Here is an 18,341-nt window from a genome sequence, read left to right on the forward strand (position 1 = left end):
CAGTTGTTTATAGGAGGAAATCCATGGCTCCATTCCTGTCCCCAAGTAATTTAATGAATCCCCTCTAATGCTATTTCTATTAAAAGGAACAACTGTTTTATTTTCTTCCCCCAGCTACCAAAAGTGTTCCTACTATTTCTGTTGGACAGACTGTTTGTCACACCCAGCACTTACAGATGCAATTTCAAGAAATACTACTGGGCTAACAAAATAAAGAATGGTTCTTTAATTATTATCAGAGTTAGAGGAAAAACGGTTTACCATGAAACACACACACACGAAAATGTTGAACTCAGACCAAAATCCTGCTTGATTTTCAACACAGAAAGGGGAAAAGGAAAGGGGAAAGGAAACCAGCCTTCAAGGACCATTTGTATTTAATTTTAAAGAAAGGACATTTTTCTTTAATAGCAACACAAATGTGCGTCTGTTCAGCTTAAAGCACAGGCCAAGTAGCTCATACATCCACCAATCCTATCCAATAAGATAACAAAATCCTTAGGAAACAGTATTCCATATATTACACAGCCCAAAAACGATTCTTATGAGTTCACCTATCCATTTCTGCACTGATATGCACAGTTTGCCTGCAGGTCTTCATTCCTACCCAACTAACTTCTCTGTATAGAGGACAGGTTGAAATTCATTCATTTTTCCAGAAGCTCTTCACCTAGTATCAGAAAACTAATTCATCTTTGTCCAGCCTCCTTATGCAATCCAACTCACCCACAACTCTACCTCCCTACATCAGCTTTCCCAGCTATATCAGAGGTCCTAGTTTTTTTGTAAAACATTTTCTTGTACTTGTGTTCAGAGAATAGCTAAATAAAAGAAAGGAGAAAGGCCCAAAGAAACATGGAAGAGGACAGCACAGCTAAAGGAGGAAACAGGACAGACAACGTGAAAAAGGAAAAAGGTGAAAGAAAGGAGAGGAGATACTTTCTTGAAAGCTTCATATGCCACATAGCAAAAAGGACAAAGCAAGAAAGTAGGCATCCTTTTTCATAAGCATAAAAGTGCCTAGACGAAAATGGAGAAAAACCAAGTTTCATCCCCTAACACAAAAATGTACCTCTTCTAAAAAAGGTATGGACAATTAAAAAATAAAGCATTTTATATATCAAACTACTTAAGAAAAAGAGCAAGTTATCTTTAAAGAAAATTTAGTGTCTATCAGATGATGTCATTACAACCAAGAAAGCAAGTAATGTGCTGGCAGTACTAACCACTATTACAGTAGTTCAATAATAGAAGTACTGTTCTTGATGTGGCAGACACGTCCTATTGAGTAAACCTGACACTCCAGTGAATCCACAACAATATAACACCGAAGTCAGACAGCTCTATTATTGTTCTTGATGCTTCAGATAGACTTCCCACTGAGAATAATACTTTCTTTATTGGATACTCTTCCAAAGCAAACTGGAGAACAAAAGATGGTCCATGTAGAAACAGCCTCAACAGAGAAAGGTTCTAGGTAAGGGAGCAGCATTCATGTCTCAAGAAGAGCATCAACAGGTACTTCAAAGGATAAGAGAAACTCTCAAGCCATGGGTGAGGTTGGAGGTGGCAATTATTTACAAACTAGAATATTGCTAGCAGGTAGGTAGGTAAAAGTCAAGCGACCTACTCTAAAATTAAGAGTAATGATTTTCCTTGTTCTTCACAACAGTATATAAGGAGTGCTTGGGGACAAACTGTCCTCAGCCAATGTTGTTGTGCCAAACTTTTGGTCCTAAGTCCTAGGTTCGACCATAAAAACAAAGCAACAAGGCTCTTCCCCTGCTCCTACACCACATGCGTGAGCCTGATCTACGTATAATGGGAATTCCTGTGACCAGAAACCACGGTCTTCTACTTGGTAAATTTACTATGCCTGGTAGTGGCATCCTCAAGAACACTGTGCAGCGCTTGGGGTGGGCTGCCTCTGAGACTAAGGCTAGGGACAGAAGTTACACATAAACCAGTTTAAGTAATCAGAAGGTGGCTTAAACCTGTAATGGAAAAGAAGTTCAGTGCAAAATGGCTGAAACTGGTTTAAGATAAACCTGGTTGACTGTAGTATCAGACTTAATTGGCCTGGGCCAAACCAGTTAATGAAACTTCTGTCCCAGACCACTTCCCGGTTCAAGTTAAATCACAGTCTGCAGCATGCTTTCCAGCACTGGGCTGGAGTGGTGAGGGCTGGCTGACTGGGGGGGGGGGGAAGAAGGCAAGCCCAGCTGAGGATGAAGCCCAGTCTGCAGGGGGGGTAGGGCTGCCTCCTCAGGCAAACCCCAGTTGGGATCTGAATCCAGGGACAGGGGTTATACTGCCCTTTACCTGAGCATGGAGCTGCCCTGTGGAGTTACTTACTTACTGCTGGCTATGACTGTGGACTACAAATCCCAGGACCACCTGAAAGCAGGAAGAGGAAGTGATGAGCAACCTTGAGAGTCCTGCTCCTTTGGTTGTGGACTACGAATCCCAGAGACCTCGGGGGTAGCACGAAGAGTAAGCAAATACACAGCCCAGGCTGTGTTTCAGTTAATAGTATTTTAGACAAAGAACTATTCTTGTTCAAGTTTTTATGAATTCAATGCTACTACCTCCACCTGCCCGCCCACCACACAGAACATGGGCTGCGGCCTGGCAGGCCAGTGGGGGGGAAGTCTTTGGAGGGCCTTCTCTGTTCGGTCCCCTTTGGCAATGCCTGGCAGCTATGCTCTAGCATCCCTCAGCTTCTGACTTGAGCCACTGAAGACATGAGACTGCATTGCCTGAATTAAAAATGAATGTGCGTTTATTTGCTAATCAATTTATCTCTGCAGTTTAGACTAACCTGCAAAGGCTGAATCAATTCAGCCTCAGGCTTTTTAACTGTCTGTACTTAGCCTTGATGTGCAGCTATGTCAGAAAGGTGCTCATGTAGCTACTTCACACTGCTTAGTGGCAGGACCAATTGTCCTCAAGTCAGTTAGCCTAGACCAGAGATTTTGAAACATTTTGAGCTGAGCTCCCCTTTGAGTTACAGTTTTGTTCACGTGCCCCCCTCGGCCCCGAAGAGCAGTGCAGCCAGGCACAGGGCACCCCTCATGCTAGCAGCCATCACAGCTTGCCTCAGCTCGACTGAGCAGGCTCCACCTACTATGGCTCCAGCGCCCCCTGCCTTGGCCTTGCTGAGACTCTAGGCTGCACACCCACTGGGGCTGGCTCCCAGAGGTGGGCTCCCTGCTCCTGCATCCCCTGTGAGGCTGTATAGGTGCTAACTCCTTGCAGACTTCTTGTCTGTGACCCACTACATTGCGCCCCCCCCCCCCCAAACATTCCTTCATGGCCCCCCAGGAGGACACACCCCCCAGTCTGAAAACTGCTGGCCTAGACACTTCTTCTGGTTAAGGAGGCAGCATGCCTAAGCAACACTTGTACTTTTGGCCCAGCACAGTAAGTTTACTGTGTATAGAGTGTCAAGAAAATTCACATGGCTATCAATGCTGACTTAAACCAAGTTAACATGGAGAGCCACAGGCAGCAACCAGAGTGAAAGAAACACACATGCACTATCCTCTTAAAACAAGACAAAGCAGCTGCACTGCCTGAAAGGAACTGTTTCCTGCTCACAGTGCCTGCCTGAAGTTCCTAGAAGAAGTATGCTTACACCTGAAGACATGACTGCTATGCTGTTGGGCTTCTTAAGATGGATAGCAGCAGCAATGGAGGCATGGCAAGACTAACTTCTGCATGGTCTAACTCAGAGGCAGGAAATTATTTCAGGTTGAGGGCTGCTTAATGAGGTGGTGAGCTGTTGCGGGTCACATGGATAGCCCCACCCCTTGACAGCTGCCCTGCCCCCTAGTCACCATCTTGGGACCAGAAGTCCCACCCCTAAACCCTGACCTTTCCCTTGACTCCCAGAAATACTGCTTTTGGAAAGGGGGAAGGAAAGGTTTGCCATCTTAGAACCAGAAAAAAACACACAAATTATATGCTAAAGGTCAAGCACCTATTGTAACAGATTTTAATTTTATTACAAAAAATATTTTTATCATGATTTGTATTTGCATACAGTATATACAGGTGACTGTGTAACAACTCACCAATAAAATCTTAGTCTTGTATACCGTGGATATGTGTAGGTGTGTGGTGGGGTGTGTACGGGGGCTTGTGAGAGAGTGTGGCTGTGTGCAGGGGGGACATAGGATGTGGGTGTAAGGGATGGTGGGTGCCCGCCTGAGCTCCGTGCTGCTGCCAGCTCCAGCCCCACACTCCAATGCAGCTGCAGCTTTGCCTCTGCCACTTCCTGACCTGCTCCCTGAAACCAGGGAAGCAGAGCAGGTTTTTGGGGGCTGCAGCAGTAGCCCTGACCAGAAGCTACATGCTGGCCAGGCCAAGCCCTTCTGCCCACAAGGGTGGGAGACGGGTGCAATAGGGTACGTTTGGGGCTGTATACATGTGGGTGGAAGGGCTGGATGGGGCATAATTTGTTGGTGGGTGCCGCAGGCCGAATGAAAAAGTGCTTGGCAGGCCGCATCTGGGCCGTGGGCTGTATTTTGCCTGCCTCTGGTCTAGCTGCATGCAGCCATTAGCATGGATGTTTATACAACTTTAATGCCTATGCTGTTATTTTTGTATGTGCAAGCTAGAGGGGATATTTCATATGCAAGCCACAATAGCGCATTTAAATGTAGTTAGCACACACACACACCAAAAGGCATGTGAAGTCCACACCACTCAAAACAAGGTTGCAGCTTATGCTTCACAATATTTTTAATTATTTGAATCTGCCTGCCCATTCAGTTTTTCAAGTAAGCAAAGATATTCTACAATTTGGCACTGGCTGCTAGAGTTGAGGTATGGAAATCAAAAGCAGTGCAATCAATTTACATACATTATAAGATACAGTATAGCTAAACATCTGAATTTCAGTGACAGACCTTGGAACATGTCTTGTATGCTACTACTGCTTTTATAAAACAACAAGTCACAGAACCATGCTACACTAAAATGGACCCATACTGAATTCAGTTTGATGCCAAATAAGTGGAGGGCACTGATAAAAACAATAAAATGTTCTTTTAAAGCAGCCATAATTCAAACCCACTAAAATCCTCTATTTTCAGACAGATTTTCAGCAGCAAATCAGATGCTATAACATGACTCTACAGCACCCATTTTTCCAAAGAGTGAACATTAGTATAAGACCGCAAGTATACTACCTGGGCACTACACCTTTGTAAAAAGATATTACTAAATAAAAAACAGATGTATTTGAAACGCATTAAAGTGGTAACACTTAAATGACATAGAAACGGTTCTACTACAATGTCTGCTTGCCCACAAGAACTAGGTGTATTTTTTCTCAGTTGTTAAGTTTACAATCTTCATGTTTTATTATAACATTTTGCACTACTTTTCAGGTTTTGTTTTGTTTTTAAGATGAAAGAGATTGATCTCACATGTTTATTTGCTTTACTGTAGAGCTAACAAAGATGTCAGTTGCAATGATAGTTTTATAATATGCATGCAGCTCCACTAAAACTGGAGCAGATTCATTCTATTTTAAAACTGTGGGTTTGAGTTCAAACCTGACATGATTTACTGACAGTCGCTTGAACTAACCCAGAAAGTATTTAAACAATTATTGCTAAATACAGTATTTATAAAAGTGATGTAACTCTGGTAGCTGCTTCCCAAGCACACCCGAAACAGTGATAGATAGAAAGAGGTAACCTGACCTGAATTTTTAACCACACTACAATTAATGCTTATTGGAAGACTGAAGTCATATGCTGCCACCTAAAGGTCCATTTTAGCTTTATGTAGAATCAAAAAATACCTTTTCCAGTGCATACGCTCTGACAATGTGAAAAAGAAAAGAAAAGGAAAAATCTCTAAAACTGAAGTAGCTTGCCCTCGCATACAAACTTCTTACTACTATGAAAGAAAAATATCCAGGCAGTAGCTTTAACTTTTTAAGGGAAAGCTCCATATAATCCAGCCTTTCATATTAGAAGATAAGCTTCACTTGTTAGTGTTCTTGGGAAAGGTAGGCAGGCTTTTGCAGGTCTTTAAAAGAAAACTATTGATCCATTTAGTTCAATGCATTCTTAAAACATACATATACATTTTTTTTATTTAAAAGAACGTAAGTACTACCTTCAGTACTGCTACTATTGGAAACAAAACTATCCTCTTGTAGAAATCAAACAGATAGAAATCTATTAGGTTCGACAAGGGAAAAGGCTATTGAAAAAGAGGAAGATAATTAAGTTCTGTTTGGCAGAGTCCACATCTTTTAGTATTAAGAACAGTCAAAAACTGCATTGAAAAGTTTCACAAAATAACACAAGTGCCTATTAGTACTATGCAAGTTTATTACATAGATTCAACTGGACATTCAAATTTCTTTTTGGCACTTTTGTTTCATATACATCTGAAACAAAGGCTTCAACCCTTCCTAATGCATAGAAACTTGAGGTAGCTGTCTCTCTCTTCTCAAGGTTAAATGGAGATGACAAGACAGGCTGAACACTTACCTGATCCTTCATACTGCATTAGCACCTAATGACTGCACTCAAGAAGCAAAGTATTGCTGATCTGTGCACATTCTGTATATAATAAAAAAAGAATGTGTATTCCCAATAAGCTTGCAACTGAAAGACCTATCAGTTCTCAAGTATTCATATCAATGATACAGCCATTACTGGCATAAAATTAATCTTGGGGACCTTTTCAAGACATTGAAGACTGGCAGCTAATTCAGTCACGTCACCTAAAAGATCACAGATTCTTAGTCTAAAACCAAAATAAATTATTAGATTCAGCCCACTTGCTTATCACAGGGCCAGCATAACACCCTGCATAGTTAACTTCCGTAGTGCACCCAAGAACTTAATTTGACAAAGGTACTTTTTCAAAAGAAGGCAGTTTAATCTGAAGGTGTCAAGAGAATTCACCAATACCCTCAGCAGTTCAGTCCAGTAATTTGTGCCTTATTTCTTTGAATGCATCTAGCTTCAGCTAATAGCCACTGGTCCTTCCTATACCTTTCATCATTAGATTAAAGAATCATTCATTACTCTCCTGTGAAGATTCTTCTCTACTGTAATTAACTCATCCCTCAGTCTTCTTTTTGAGAAGATAAGGAGGTTGAGATCCTTAAGGATCTCCACAAAAGGGTAAGCATGCTACACATTTGTAAGCCAGTGGTTCCCAACCTTTTTAAACAGCAGACCGGAAGCTGGTCACTTCTGGACTTCCGGTTTGGCAGCCAACCCTCCTACGGACTGGCAGCCAACCCTTCGCAGTCTGGAGGTTGGGAACCTCTGATGTAGGCAACCAGACCTGTAAGCTCCTCAGTGAACAGATGCATTTCACATGGATCATTTCCCACCAAAGCAAGTCTTAATTATTTCCCTGGCATTGTATTAGTTATTAACTATCACTCTAAGATTGCCTCTGCTGAGTGAGCGTCAAAAGGAAGAAAGAATACTAAGTATCAAGAAAAACTAAATGAACAGTACTAGCATTAACAAAACAACCAACAGTCCAAGAAGCTGACAACATGCAAAACATCATGCAAATAGACAGGAAGAGGGAAGAAGTGACAAGAAAAATGATGAGAGAGCAGAGCATATGGTGCGTGCTGTTCTATAATCTAAACCAGTGGTGCCCAAACTACCAGCTGTGCAGGCCAGATAAGTGATGTGGGGATCACACAACGAGCCTGAGTCCACACAGGGTCAGTAAATGGGGTCCGTCCGCAGGTGTCATTCTGTGCAGTGGCTCAACCTTATGCACCCAAATACAGCCACAGAGTGCCAGGACAGGGCTATGTTATCCAGCCCACATGACTCCCCCACTGGTCCAGAAATTGGCAGCAGGGGAGTGGCAATTAATGCTGCCACTGTTCTCCCGCCAAACCATTGACATGTGCGGAGCCCTCTGGGTCAAATAATACTGCTCTACAGGTTGGATCAGAACCACAGGCTGGAGGCTGAGCGCCACTGGTCTAAACTAGTGGTGATCAACCTATAAGCCTGTAGGGGCAGATCCAGCTTGTAGAGCCATGTCATCTGACCCAGAGGCTCCCCCAAAGCCTGGTGGGCACCCCTCTGGGAGATGAGGTAATTAACACTGCCACCACTCTCCTGCCACAAAATGTCTGGGCCTATGGGGAGCCCTGCAGGCCAGTAACATGGCCTCATAACAGATCAGACTGGTACGCAGAGCCAGTCAGCAGCCCAGATCCAGTGCACAGATGCAAAACCTCACTACCATGAACAACAGCGTGAAGGAGTACTCTTCTGAATACATCAACATCAATCTTCACAAACACTGAAGGCACAATTCTACTTCTACATCACTCTTTCACAGAAGCTGTATGGCACAGTGACCGGTCGGTTTAAAGAAATTTGGTTTTCCCATGGCTGCACTGGTTTGTAGTTGATGGATTTTTCTCTCTAAAGCTGTTAATACTGCACTGTTCCCAAGCATTACTAAATTTGAATTGTATACAGATAAAATGAATTTACTATCAACCAGTATAATGTAGTAAGTACCACATTTACCCAGTCTGCATGAGGGGAAAAAAGCCCCTCATTTGATGATCGTATACAAGGAAAGATAACAGCCTATCATTAAACTGCTGTCAAAAACAACACAGGCTCAGAAATAGAAAGCGACTAGGAAGTTTATTAAAATACAGCCACTACTGAGCATGCCTATAAAATATATGACCCATAAGGGGTAAACATGCTGATGGGAACCTACAATAAAGGACAGATTGGTACAGTTCACCTGAATGAGACGTAGTAGTGCCCAGTGTATGCAGTTCCCCTCAGTGCTGACTTAAGTCATAGTGAGCCACTACATGGGATATATTTCACCTTTCTCTTTTCTCCCATAGCTAAGCTGCACCTTGCCCCCCCAGCCTTATGCTTTATTTCCAGTGGTTCCTGTTTCTTAGCCAGCCCTAAATGGCTCGAAAATATCACAAAAACAGGGCCCCAAACAGTTCACTGAGAATCCCTCTGTTGTCTCCTGTCTCAGCCTGCTGTATATGACGAATGTGGCCCTGCCCTCCTCAAGGTAGAGCTAGACTAGGTTGCCCAGCACCTCATCTGCATATAAATTTTGTAGGATCCTGGGAGGATCACAACACAAACATCCAGTTCCAGTCATGAGTGCTGCTTAAAACTATGTTCATGGAGTACCCGTACTAAAACTGCAGCAGTTCTGCCCAAACTAAGCCTCTAGGTACCTGTTGCAATTTGCTTATATACAAGTTTTGACCCTTCCTTTGAAAAAGCTGGCGGTGGAAGGGCAGAAAGCAAGGGGACCCCCCAAATTTATTTTCCCTGCTGTAGCAGAGGGAGGGGGACAAATTCAAGGCAGACTTCCGATAGCTAGATTCTATACCTTGAAAATTATGACAGATTTATAAATTTTCTATATAGAATTTAATTATTGGGGCAGTCGTCTTATATTTAGAGTCATCTTATATTTGAGTAATTACAGCTGTGTCTGAACAAAAGGTCATTGCTAAAGCTTTTAACTTTTAGTAGCTCCTGAGCCAACTAGGTCATCTTTGTGGCTTCTTCAAACTATCATCCATCTTGGTTTTACATGTTAAATTACATTGATAACTAAGCAAAGCACTTGCTTAATCAACCAATGATGTTGACTGTGTAGGGGATAATAACCTATCTTGTCTTATTGCATGGGCTTTTATGTTGAACTAGAATCCTTTTAGCTTTAGCAAGTGGTTAGCTGTGTTAACTTTCAGTCAGGCCATATTAGCATAAGTAAGAGTCAGGGCAGTAGTGTAAAGGGACTAAGTCACATGTGAGAGAAACATCTTGAAAAGGCTAGCCAGCCCTAGGACATCAAATCTTGATTAAGGGTTCATGTCAGTGCATTCTAGCTGACCAACAGGATGACAAATGAGCACCTCGTCTCTGACCATATTTGTTGAAGTTTCTATCAAATAATGTAGCAAGCCTTTGCTTGAGGAGGGGGAATAATAAGGGGCTCAGTGCTCTGAGATGCACTCCTCTGGCTGAGGTTCCTTTGCTGAGGTTCTCACCTGCAGGTGTAATGAAGATCCAATGCCTCTTAGAACTTCAGTTTGAATTTGGGCAAGACTTCCCCCTAACAGTCTAGCAAACTGTTAGTAATTCTTAAAATTTTAAGAATCTAAGCTGTAAGACTGCATATTTCTGTTTGAATCATAAAAGGATATCTAGATACATAGTGCACTGTTATCTATTTGCTAGCAATATTAATACTTGGAAATCCTAAAGTTTGCTTCTACATGTACTTGACTGAAAAACTGATTATACGTAAGAATAGGAACTATCAAGACAGAACCCCAGGCATCCAAATCTACTGTAGGGGTCAACAACTGGCAGGTATTGCACAGGGTATAATTTCAGATACATGTGAAAAATTACACTAATTATTACATCTACAGATATCACGCAGATCGACATTTCCTTATTCTGTCAAAAAACTGGTATTCCCATCTTATTATGAACTGCATGTAACAGCAATAGATTAATCTTTCTGCTCTCTTATCCAATTAGTAATTTATGCCTTAGAGTAAAAGCTTTTCTGTTATTCCTGTTGCCAAGACAAAATTTGAGAGTGATCTTTAACTTCAGCTGATCTATGCAGACTTATTTATTCTCCTTAAATTTACTGACACATTAGTGAATCTTGATATAATCTACATTAAATTAATACCCAAGGTGAACATGATACATTCCTTTTCCTTTTATTTCTATATTTGGGTCCCACCTTTTGGCACTGATTCTTTCATTCTTGCTGATCTACTGTAGGTAAAGAGACAGAATGGTCCAGCAGAATGTTGGACGAAGCTTCAAGTGTATTATTTACACTAGGCATGCAACGCACCTTTGTCTCAAAGCCTAATCTGCAAAATGAAAATTACTCTTTCCCAGCTAATTTGCAGATGGGCTGAGTATTAATTAATATTTGCACAGAATCTTGGAAATATAAAGTACAACATACTGCTATTTCATTCTCTGACTAATCCAGTGGCTGACCTGGTATTTCATTACTGTTTTTGTTTTGTTTTTTAGACACTAGTTGCTTAAAGTTTTATTACAGAATTAAAGTTCCATACACCAAAATATGTATGATTAGTCATAACTTTTGTTCACTTGTAGAAGCATCTGTATTCATCCTCACTAGCACTGTTATTCTAAATACTGACCCATTGGCCCAGCCTACTGAAACTCACCACTAAAACATGAATGTTCAATACCATCACAAATTTTGAATGAAGACTGTAATTTCTTCCTGGTTGTGACTTAACAGTTTTGTAACCATTACTGCAAAAAGCACTTTGTTAAAAAGCAAATGTTACTAAAAAATAAATCTTGTAAGCAGGTTAGCAGTACTGCCCAGAAAAATCAATATAAATGACACAAAATTCAAACCTTCACACAGTTTTGTAACACACATTGTTGCACACACTACAGAAGAAACAGACATTTTGGAATAGAAATTATGTTGTACCCAAAAGAATATTAGGCACTTTAGATATTCAATACCAATTTTTCTGCACTGACCAGTGTCAAGCTTAAATGCCGAATTAAAAAGTTACTTAAAATGAAAGCGTTTTCAGTCTCCTACTCTCCATTCAATACTTTTTAGTCAGCTAAATTAAAAAGGTTATCACTAATAAGGCAAAAAGCAGTTGACCCAAGTACCCCCCTCTAGTCCAGCACCGTCTGGTGACAAACTACGCCAGTGGTCTCCAACCTTTTTATGGTGAAGATTGTTTTTTGTAAGTAAAGAGCACCCCAGGATTTACCGCCCTGGCTCCCCAAACCCTGGATGAGCCGCCTGGGCTCTGACCCCAGTCACCCAGCCCAGTCCAGGCAGCAGGAAGCATGGCTCAGCCCAGCCACATGCATTCTGCTGCTACCAATCATGCAGCCTCTGACAGACTGAGATTGACTCTCAGAGGCTCCATGATAGACTGGTTGGTGACCACTGAACCACGCCATTTTCCAAAAGCATGTTTTTCCTACCTCTTCACCAAGAAGTTAGACTTCCTTCCTGGGAGTTCAAACACAAGCCTTCAACCAAGACCTTAGTTACTGACCAACTGAAATGGACTACTCCACAAATCCAAAAAGGTCTCCATTATCCAAATTAAAAGATCATCTTTGTTAGCTAGTGGATACAGAAGATTCCTTAGGACAGCCTCCTATCAGATGGTTTCAATATGTTCACATATGTATTCTAACGGCTCTGTCCCTGTTCCACAGCAAAACAACGTATTGAAGTTGGGCTACGCTCAGCATTATCCAAAATAAGACTTAACATTTTGCTTAATTACAACCTGTTTTCTTTAAACTCAGCTAGCACACAAAGGCTAGAGACAGACATTACACATAAATCAGATTAAGTGATCAGAAACCAGTTTAAACCTGTAACAGAAGAGATGTTCAGTGCACATAAACCGGTTTTAAAAATGACTGAAACTGGTTTGATATAAACTTTGTTCAATGTAGTGTCAGAATACTGATATTTAACTGATTTGGGTCAAACTGGTTTATGCCTGTCCCAGACTCCTTACTGGTTGAAGTTAAATCAGACTCCTATAGCTTCCCAGTTGCTTTGCAACTCTGAGTGGGGCTCTGCTCACTGTTCCAGCCCAGCAGGACTGCCCCTCCCCTCTCCTCCCTGGCTGGAGCTCTGGCAGAGACTGCAGGTACAGCAGCATCTGCCTGGCTTCCTCCTACTCCCCTCCCTCTTACTGTCCCATGCTCCCTCCTCCTCTGCCTTACACAGACACCTCAATATTAGCTAGCATACCACATGCTGGCTACGGTCCGTGCTGTGGGAAATGAGGCAGACAGGACAGTGCTGCTTAGGGCTTTTTGGAGCTAATCAACAGGTAGCTGGTAATGTCCCTCCATTCCTTCTTTGGAACAATTTGTTTAAGAAGAGCTTGAAATAATGAGAGATCCTTTTGTTTTGCTGACAGGGTGATAAATACTCCCTGCTGTGTAACTAAATCCCTGATTGGCCCCATTGCTGACTAGCAAGGGGATGGACCCCTCCCTAATCAGACCATTCCGCCAGGGCCTTGCCACGCTCCGCCCCCTGAGCTCAGCACTGTGCAAGGGAAGGGAGGGCTGCTCTAGTGCTCCTCCCACACCAGCTTCTAGCCTGAGCCACTGAAGGCATGTTCCCGCATGTTTTTTTTCAGTCCAGAGGGGATGTCTGTAGGGTTACAAACTGATTCAGCCTAGGCAGGTTAGACTAACCTGCAAACATTGAATCAATTCAGGCTCAGGTTTGAATGTCTATCCCATGCCATATAGTCAGAGGAGACTTGACTACATGGAGAATGTGAAAAGAGAACCACCATCAGGTTTTGTGCTACAGCGAAATAAACACATCAAAAAGTCAAATCAAAATAGTGCTTGTGTCCTCCTCTAACTTTGCGATTGGTGGTAATCTAATCCAACTGAGTCAGAAAAGGTATATTTTTGACAATTTCTAAACCACTCAGTTACCAAGCCAAACTTAGAGGTGATAAAGACATGATTTCATAGTGGATTCTGGCTGCAGCACAACCTGACTTAGATGTATGTTGAATACTGACACGTACCAAGTAACAAGCAGCAGTTACATAAAAAGTTGAAAATATCATGCAACATTTTAGGATAGGATACTCGATTACCTATGAAAAGGAAATATTCTTCTCTTTAGCACTGAGAAAAAAAATCAGAATTGACTGCTTAGCCATACACAAAAATAAGCCAGATATGTTAAAACAATTACTTTTTCTTTTGTTTGGCTTTGGAAAGCCTTTTCACTCCAGAAGCACAGGGTGACACCAAAACACATTTTCAATCATTTCTTTTCTGCCACTGTCTTTTCTATGTAGGTTTTATTAGCTTATCATTGAGATCAAGTATTTATCTTAAAAAGCAGATTACTGCTCGTGTTTTATTTATCACCTTCTCAATAGCCCCCGTGATGTACAAGAAATTAGAAGTTTACCTTATGCACTGCAAAAAATATAATATTGCAATTACGCACCATATACATCAGAATGTCTCTAATCATCACCATAGCTGTCTGATGATCATTCCATGCTTGGTTTAGTGTTTGAAGAAAGTTGTTATTCAATGAATTTAGCACATCTTCTCGCACCTGTAACAGAACAGAAAGATACTAGCATATTACCCATCAGTTCTTGCTATTTAGCTTGAGGTCTCAAAAGTTCCATTTCAAATCTAAAGTTCGCTGCTCTCTACAGATCTGCTGTGCCACTCTCTCAAGTATCACAGATACTAAGAGCTAGACACTTGTTGAGTTTACATATCAGCAGAGGTAGATTCTCAGTGCCATTGCTAGAATCAGACCAGAGATTACTAACAGTATCTGCTTCCAAGATATTGTCTGAATTCTCAGAGTAAGAATAAAGTAACTTATTTTTAATACCAAGTATTTTTCTTTTATTTATTTCTGAACTGACACTTATTTAATGTCAGAACTGAGTGACTATCATTGTTCTGTTGATATTCACTGCAAACAAAATTGACTGCTTCATTTCTGCAGGATTAATCCTTAATACAAATAAAAACTATGCAAGTACACTTTAGATCAATTATTCAACTATTCAATAAATACAAGAAAAATAAAAAGGACATTTTTCTAACCCAAGACATCGACACACAAAATACTACTAGTTAATGTATAAAAGATACTTATTGCCAACAGAAACATGCTAATGTGCATCAACCCAAAACACCAGAAAATGCTCTAAAATAGTAGTATTGAAAACAAGTTTAGATGGAACAAACAACTTGGCAAGTCTAGAAGGGCAGGATTCAGAGACGATACCAGGGGCTGGCAAAAAAAAAAAAAAAAAAAAAGAAAGAAAAAAAAATGAAAAGAGCATTCTATAAGTAAGAGAAGCTACCTCAGACGAGAGCTTTGCAGTCACATATCCCAGTGATTAGCTTGCAGCCAAATTGGAATGTTGAGAGCTGTTGATCTGCAGCTTTTATTTTGAAGGATAATTCTTCTCTGATCAGGTGAAGCTTATTGCTAGTCTTGTGCAGCTGATTATAGTGGCACCTTTTGAAATAAAAGTTGCAGCAAACTGGAGCATATCAGCGGTCCCACAGTGCTGTTTGTTGCAGCTATGTGTCCACCCAGTTCACAAACCTTTATTTTGATGCAGAAGGTTGGAACTGTATCGTATTTATTGCAGCAGGGATCTTACACAAAGAAACCACAGTCCAGGCTCTCTCACTGGTTTTTGTTTTTTGGGTTTGTTTGTTTGGTTTTTTTTTTGGGGGGGGGCGGGGGAGGGAGGAGTTCCCCATGTACTAGTACAACTTTGTAATGTTTGGGTATTTAAATGCCAAATAAAAACTTACCAGTCCAACATCACAAATTCTTCCATGGGTTTATCCATATTTTGGGCTCAGGTGTGATGCATTTTAAGTATACCTCCTTGTTTAAGATACTGTTTCTGCCCTTTCCTCTAGTCCAGCTGTCAGCAACCTTTTTGGACTGGGAGCTGGAGTGACCCAGTTTGGGTCAGTGATGGCTAGGCAGATGCAGAGCTGCAGGTCATAGGATGCTGACCCCGGTCCAGCTCTATTACTAGTCAGAATCCTCTCCTTTCCTAAAAAGAAAGCTAGTCTGTGTTGGGATATGGTCAAGTACCCCTTATCCATATGCTAGCAATTAAAATCCAGCTCTCTACACTGTTTCAAGTAAAAATCATAAGAAATGCTAAACTGAAAAAAGGAAGAGAGGTGTTAAGTATACGGACAGTCCCTGGCCAAATTAGATGTTTTATAATGCATTACTAATTATCCACATAAAGTAACACAATCTGTAAACTAGTTAAAGATGGAGTTGTTTTTATACCCTGCAGGAATTTTGCATTTCCCCCCCCTCTTTTTCCTTTTTTATTATAAAAGCAACTATACTCCATAAATAGCATGCCTATTGCTAAACAGAGACCAAAAGCCTTTGGACAGGGAAGTAAAAAAAGATGCACTGCTGGGAGAACTACATAATTAAAAATTGACACATGGGTTTTTATTTTTAAAATGCTGGCTTTACTGGCTCAGACACAGGCAACAAAGGCACTGAATTTCCTTGGCTAAAGTTAGTATCTGTATATTCCAAGTGTGTATAACAACTGCTGAAGATTTCATGTAGTTTCTTTATTTGGGAACAGTCTGAAGACTCAAAAGAACTCCAGGTTTAAGCTTACTATTTAAATCCTTTTCCAAATAATTATCCTCTTGTAATATCAAGATTGATAGTATATGCAGTATCCATCCGTGAATATGTTTTCCTGTAGTCCCCTCGCACCATATTACACTCGAGATGAAGTTGCTGGAACAAAAAGGCCCTGCTAGGACAAACTTCTTGTTATTTTTGTTAAACAACTCTCTCATTTTCTTTCTCCCATAACACCTTTTATTCTCAGATGCGACTATTTGATCAGCTTGGTGATCTAAGGTCTGGCGCACAGGGGTCCAAGGACCCAAAGATATTGGCTCCTACTCTAACAGTCTAGATAAACAAGAGTGCTTTAAATCCCAACAACACGCACTTCACACTGAGAGAAGTACTTTATGTAGACATTTGTCTTGGGTGCGAATACATTGATAACTGTACTCTGAAAACCAGGATTAGCATCTTGCAAGAATAGCCTCATGAAAAGGTGTCACACCTACACCTTTTTTATGAAAGGCCAATAATTAAACAGTTTTATTCAACAGCTAGATGTTCCCAGTTATGGGAAGATAGTAATACGCCATCAGAAAAGTCTGTATTTCCTGTTAACTAAGGATTTGGAATGTTTCTAGAAGTACAGCCCATATAAAGATGGTTTTAAGAGAGTGCAAAAAAGATGATTAAATGTTTCCACCTTATTTACTAATAAATACTACTTCTTCCCCTTAAGACCATTATTAAGACCACCATAATTTTGATTTAGACCACAGGAATCTGTAGTCACTTTATAGCCCTGCTCACAATACAACACAAATCAATGGCTTGGAGTTGTATTTCATTTCATCTACCATGATGACCAGGGGCTTGTCTACACAGATATTCTACACATCTTATATTATGAAGACTTTGACAGACTTTTGGAATAGGAAAGACCCATGCTTTGGATGGCCAACAGACAAGACAACTCCTTCCATAATTATCTGCCTAACATGCCCAAGTGTGGCAGCCCCCATACAGATAGCCCTGAACACCTAGCCAATACCCCTAACTAAAATTAAGCTGACAGCAATACTGTAAAAGTCAGCAAAAATATCACTACAATAAATTGCTAGTATGGCATCTTTTGATCGAAACCTGATTTTTTAAATCATTATTACCAGTGTTGGACATTGCCACATTGGACAAATGTGAGCTAGACCCCTTTGCAAGTTTTATCCTCTCTCCTGCTGAGTTGCAAGTTTCCTATACATGCTCAAAATGCAGCTATAGCTGACAGAAATGTAAATTAGCTTCCCAGTGCAAACTCCTGCCGACCCCTGCCAACCAGACTGCCCCACCCCCAACATGTACATTTCCTCAGTTCTCTCTCCTGACCTCCTTACAAAATCAACCACTAGCCCAGATGTGTGTTCAAAAAGGTGTCCTCCTCACTGCAGTCAGCTTGCCCATTTCCTTCCCGCCCCAGTGCCAGCCCCATCCCACAATGCCACATGGTCACCAACCAACTGCATGACATTCAAAAAGAATACTTTATTATGGAAATGAGTTTATTGACAGTGAAACACCCAATAGTTCTATTATACAGTACACAGCACATTTTAATCATGAAGGAAGTTAAGTCAGTACATCAGTGCATGTTTGTTACCGATACAAATCTTAGTGAGGCATTTTTGTAATAGTACAAATCTCAGACTTTTTTTTAACACCAAAAAACTCTTAGGAAAGCATTTACAAAGATATAAAATAAGCCAAAGACTTTAATGCATTTTTTTCAGTCTATTAAAAACTATATTGCTGCAATAAGCAAACTAGACATGGTATTTACAAGGCACTTGCAGTTATCGCCCCAAATACCTGAAAGTCCTTGTAAAACAGTGATGGTGGAACAAGCTTTGAGCACATCTGCAGGGAATTTTAAATTGATTTTTAGACAAAAGTGCTTTAGTAAGGCTCTAATGTTGCAAAGCAGAGCTGGTTTTTCCCTGGTTTCCAAATAAGTAACTATATCATTCCAGCCACAAAGAAGTAACTGACTGAAATAATGAACTAACAACCTTCAAAAGCAAATTCCATCAAGGCTGCTACTCACCTTGAGCCTCCTCTTG

General features: G+C 40.9%; 1 protein-coding gene across 1 annotated transcript in view; it reads right to left on the bottom strand.

The window, feature by feature from the left end:
• The window catches only part of CUL3 (cullin 3), a 94,250-nt gene that overhangs the window by 32,747 nt on the left and 43,162 nt on the right, over window positions 1–18,341 (bottom strand). Inside the window, exon 3 of the mRNA XM_090052239.1 lies at window positions 14,068–14,181. Coding sequence (XP_089908365.1) covers window positions 14,068–14,181 — 114 coding nt within the window. The remainder of the gene's footprint in view (window positions 1–14,067; window positions 14,182–18,341) is intronic.

This window comes from Crocodylus siamensis, chromosome 6 (assembly GCF_052110815.1).
Source record: "Crocodylus siamensis isolate JL-2025a chromosome 6, ASM5211081v1, whole genome shotgun sequence".
Taxonomy (NCBI): domain Eukaryota; kingdom Metazoa; phylum Chordata; order Crocodylia; family Crocodylidae; genus Crocodylus; species Crocodylus siamensis.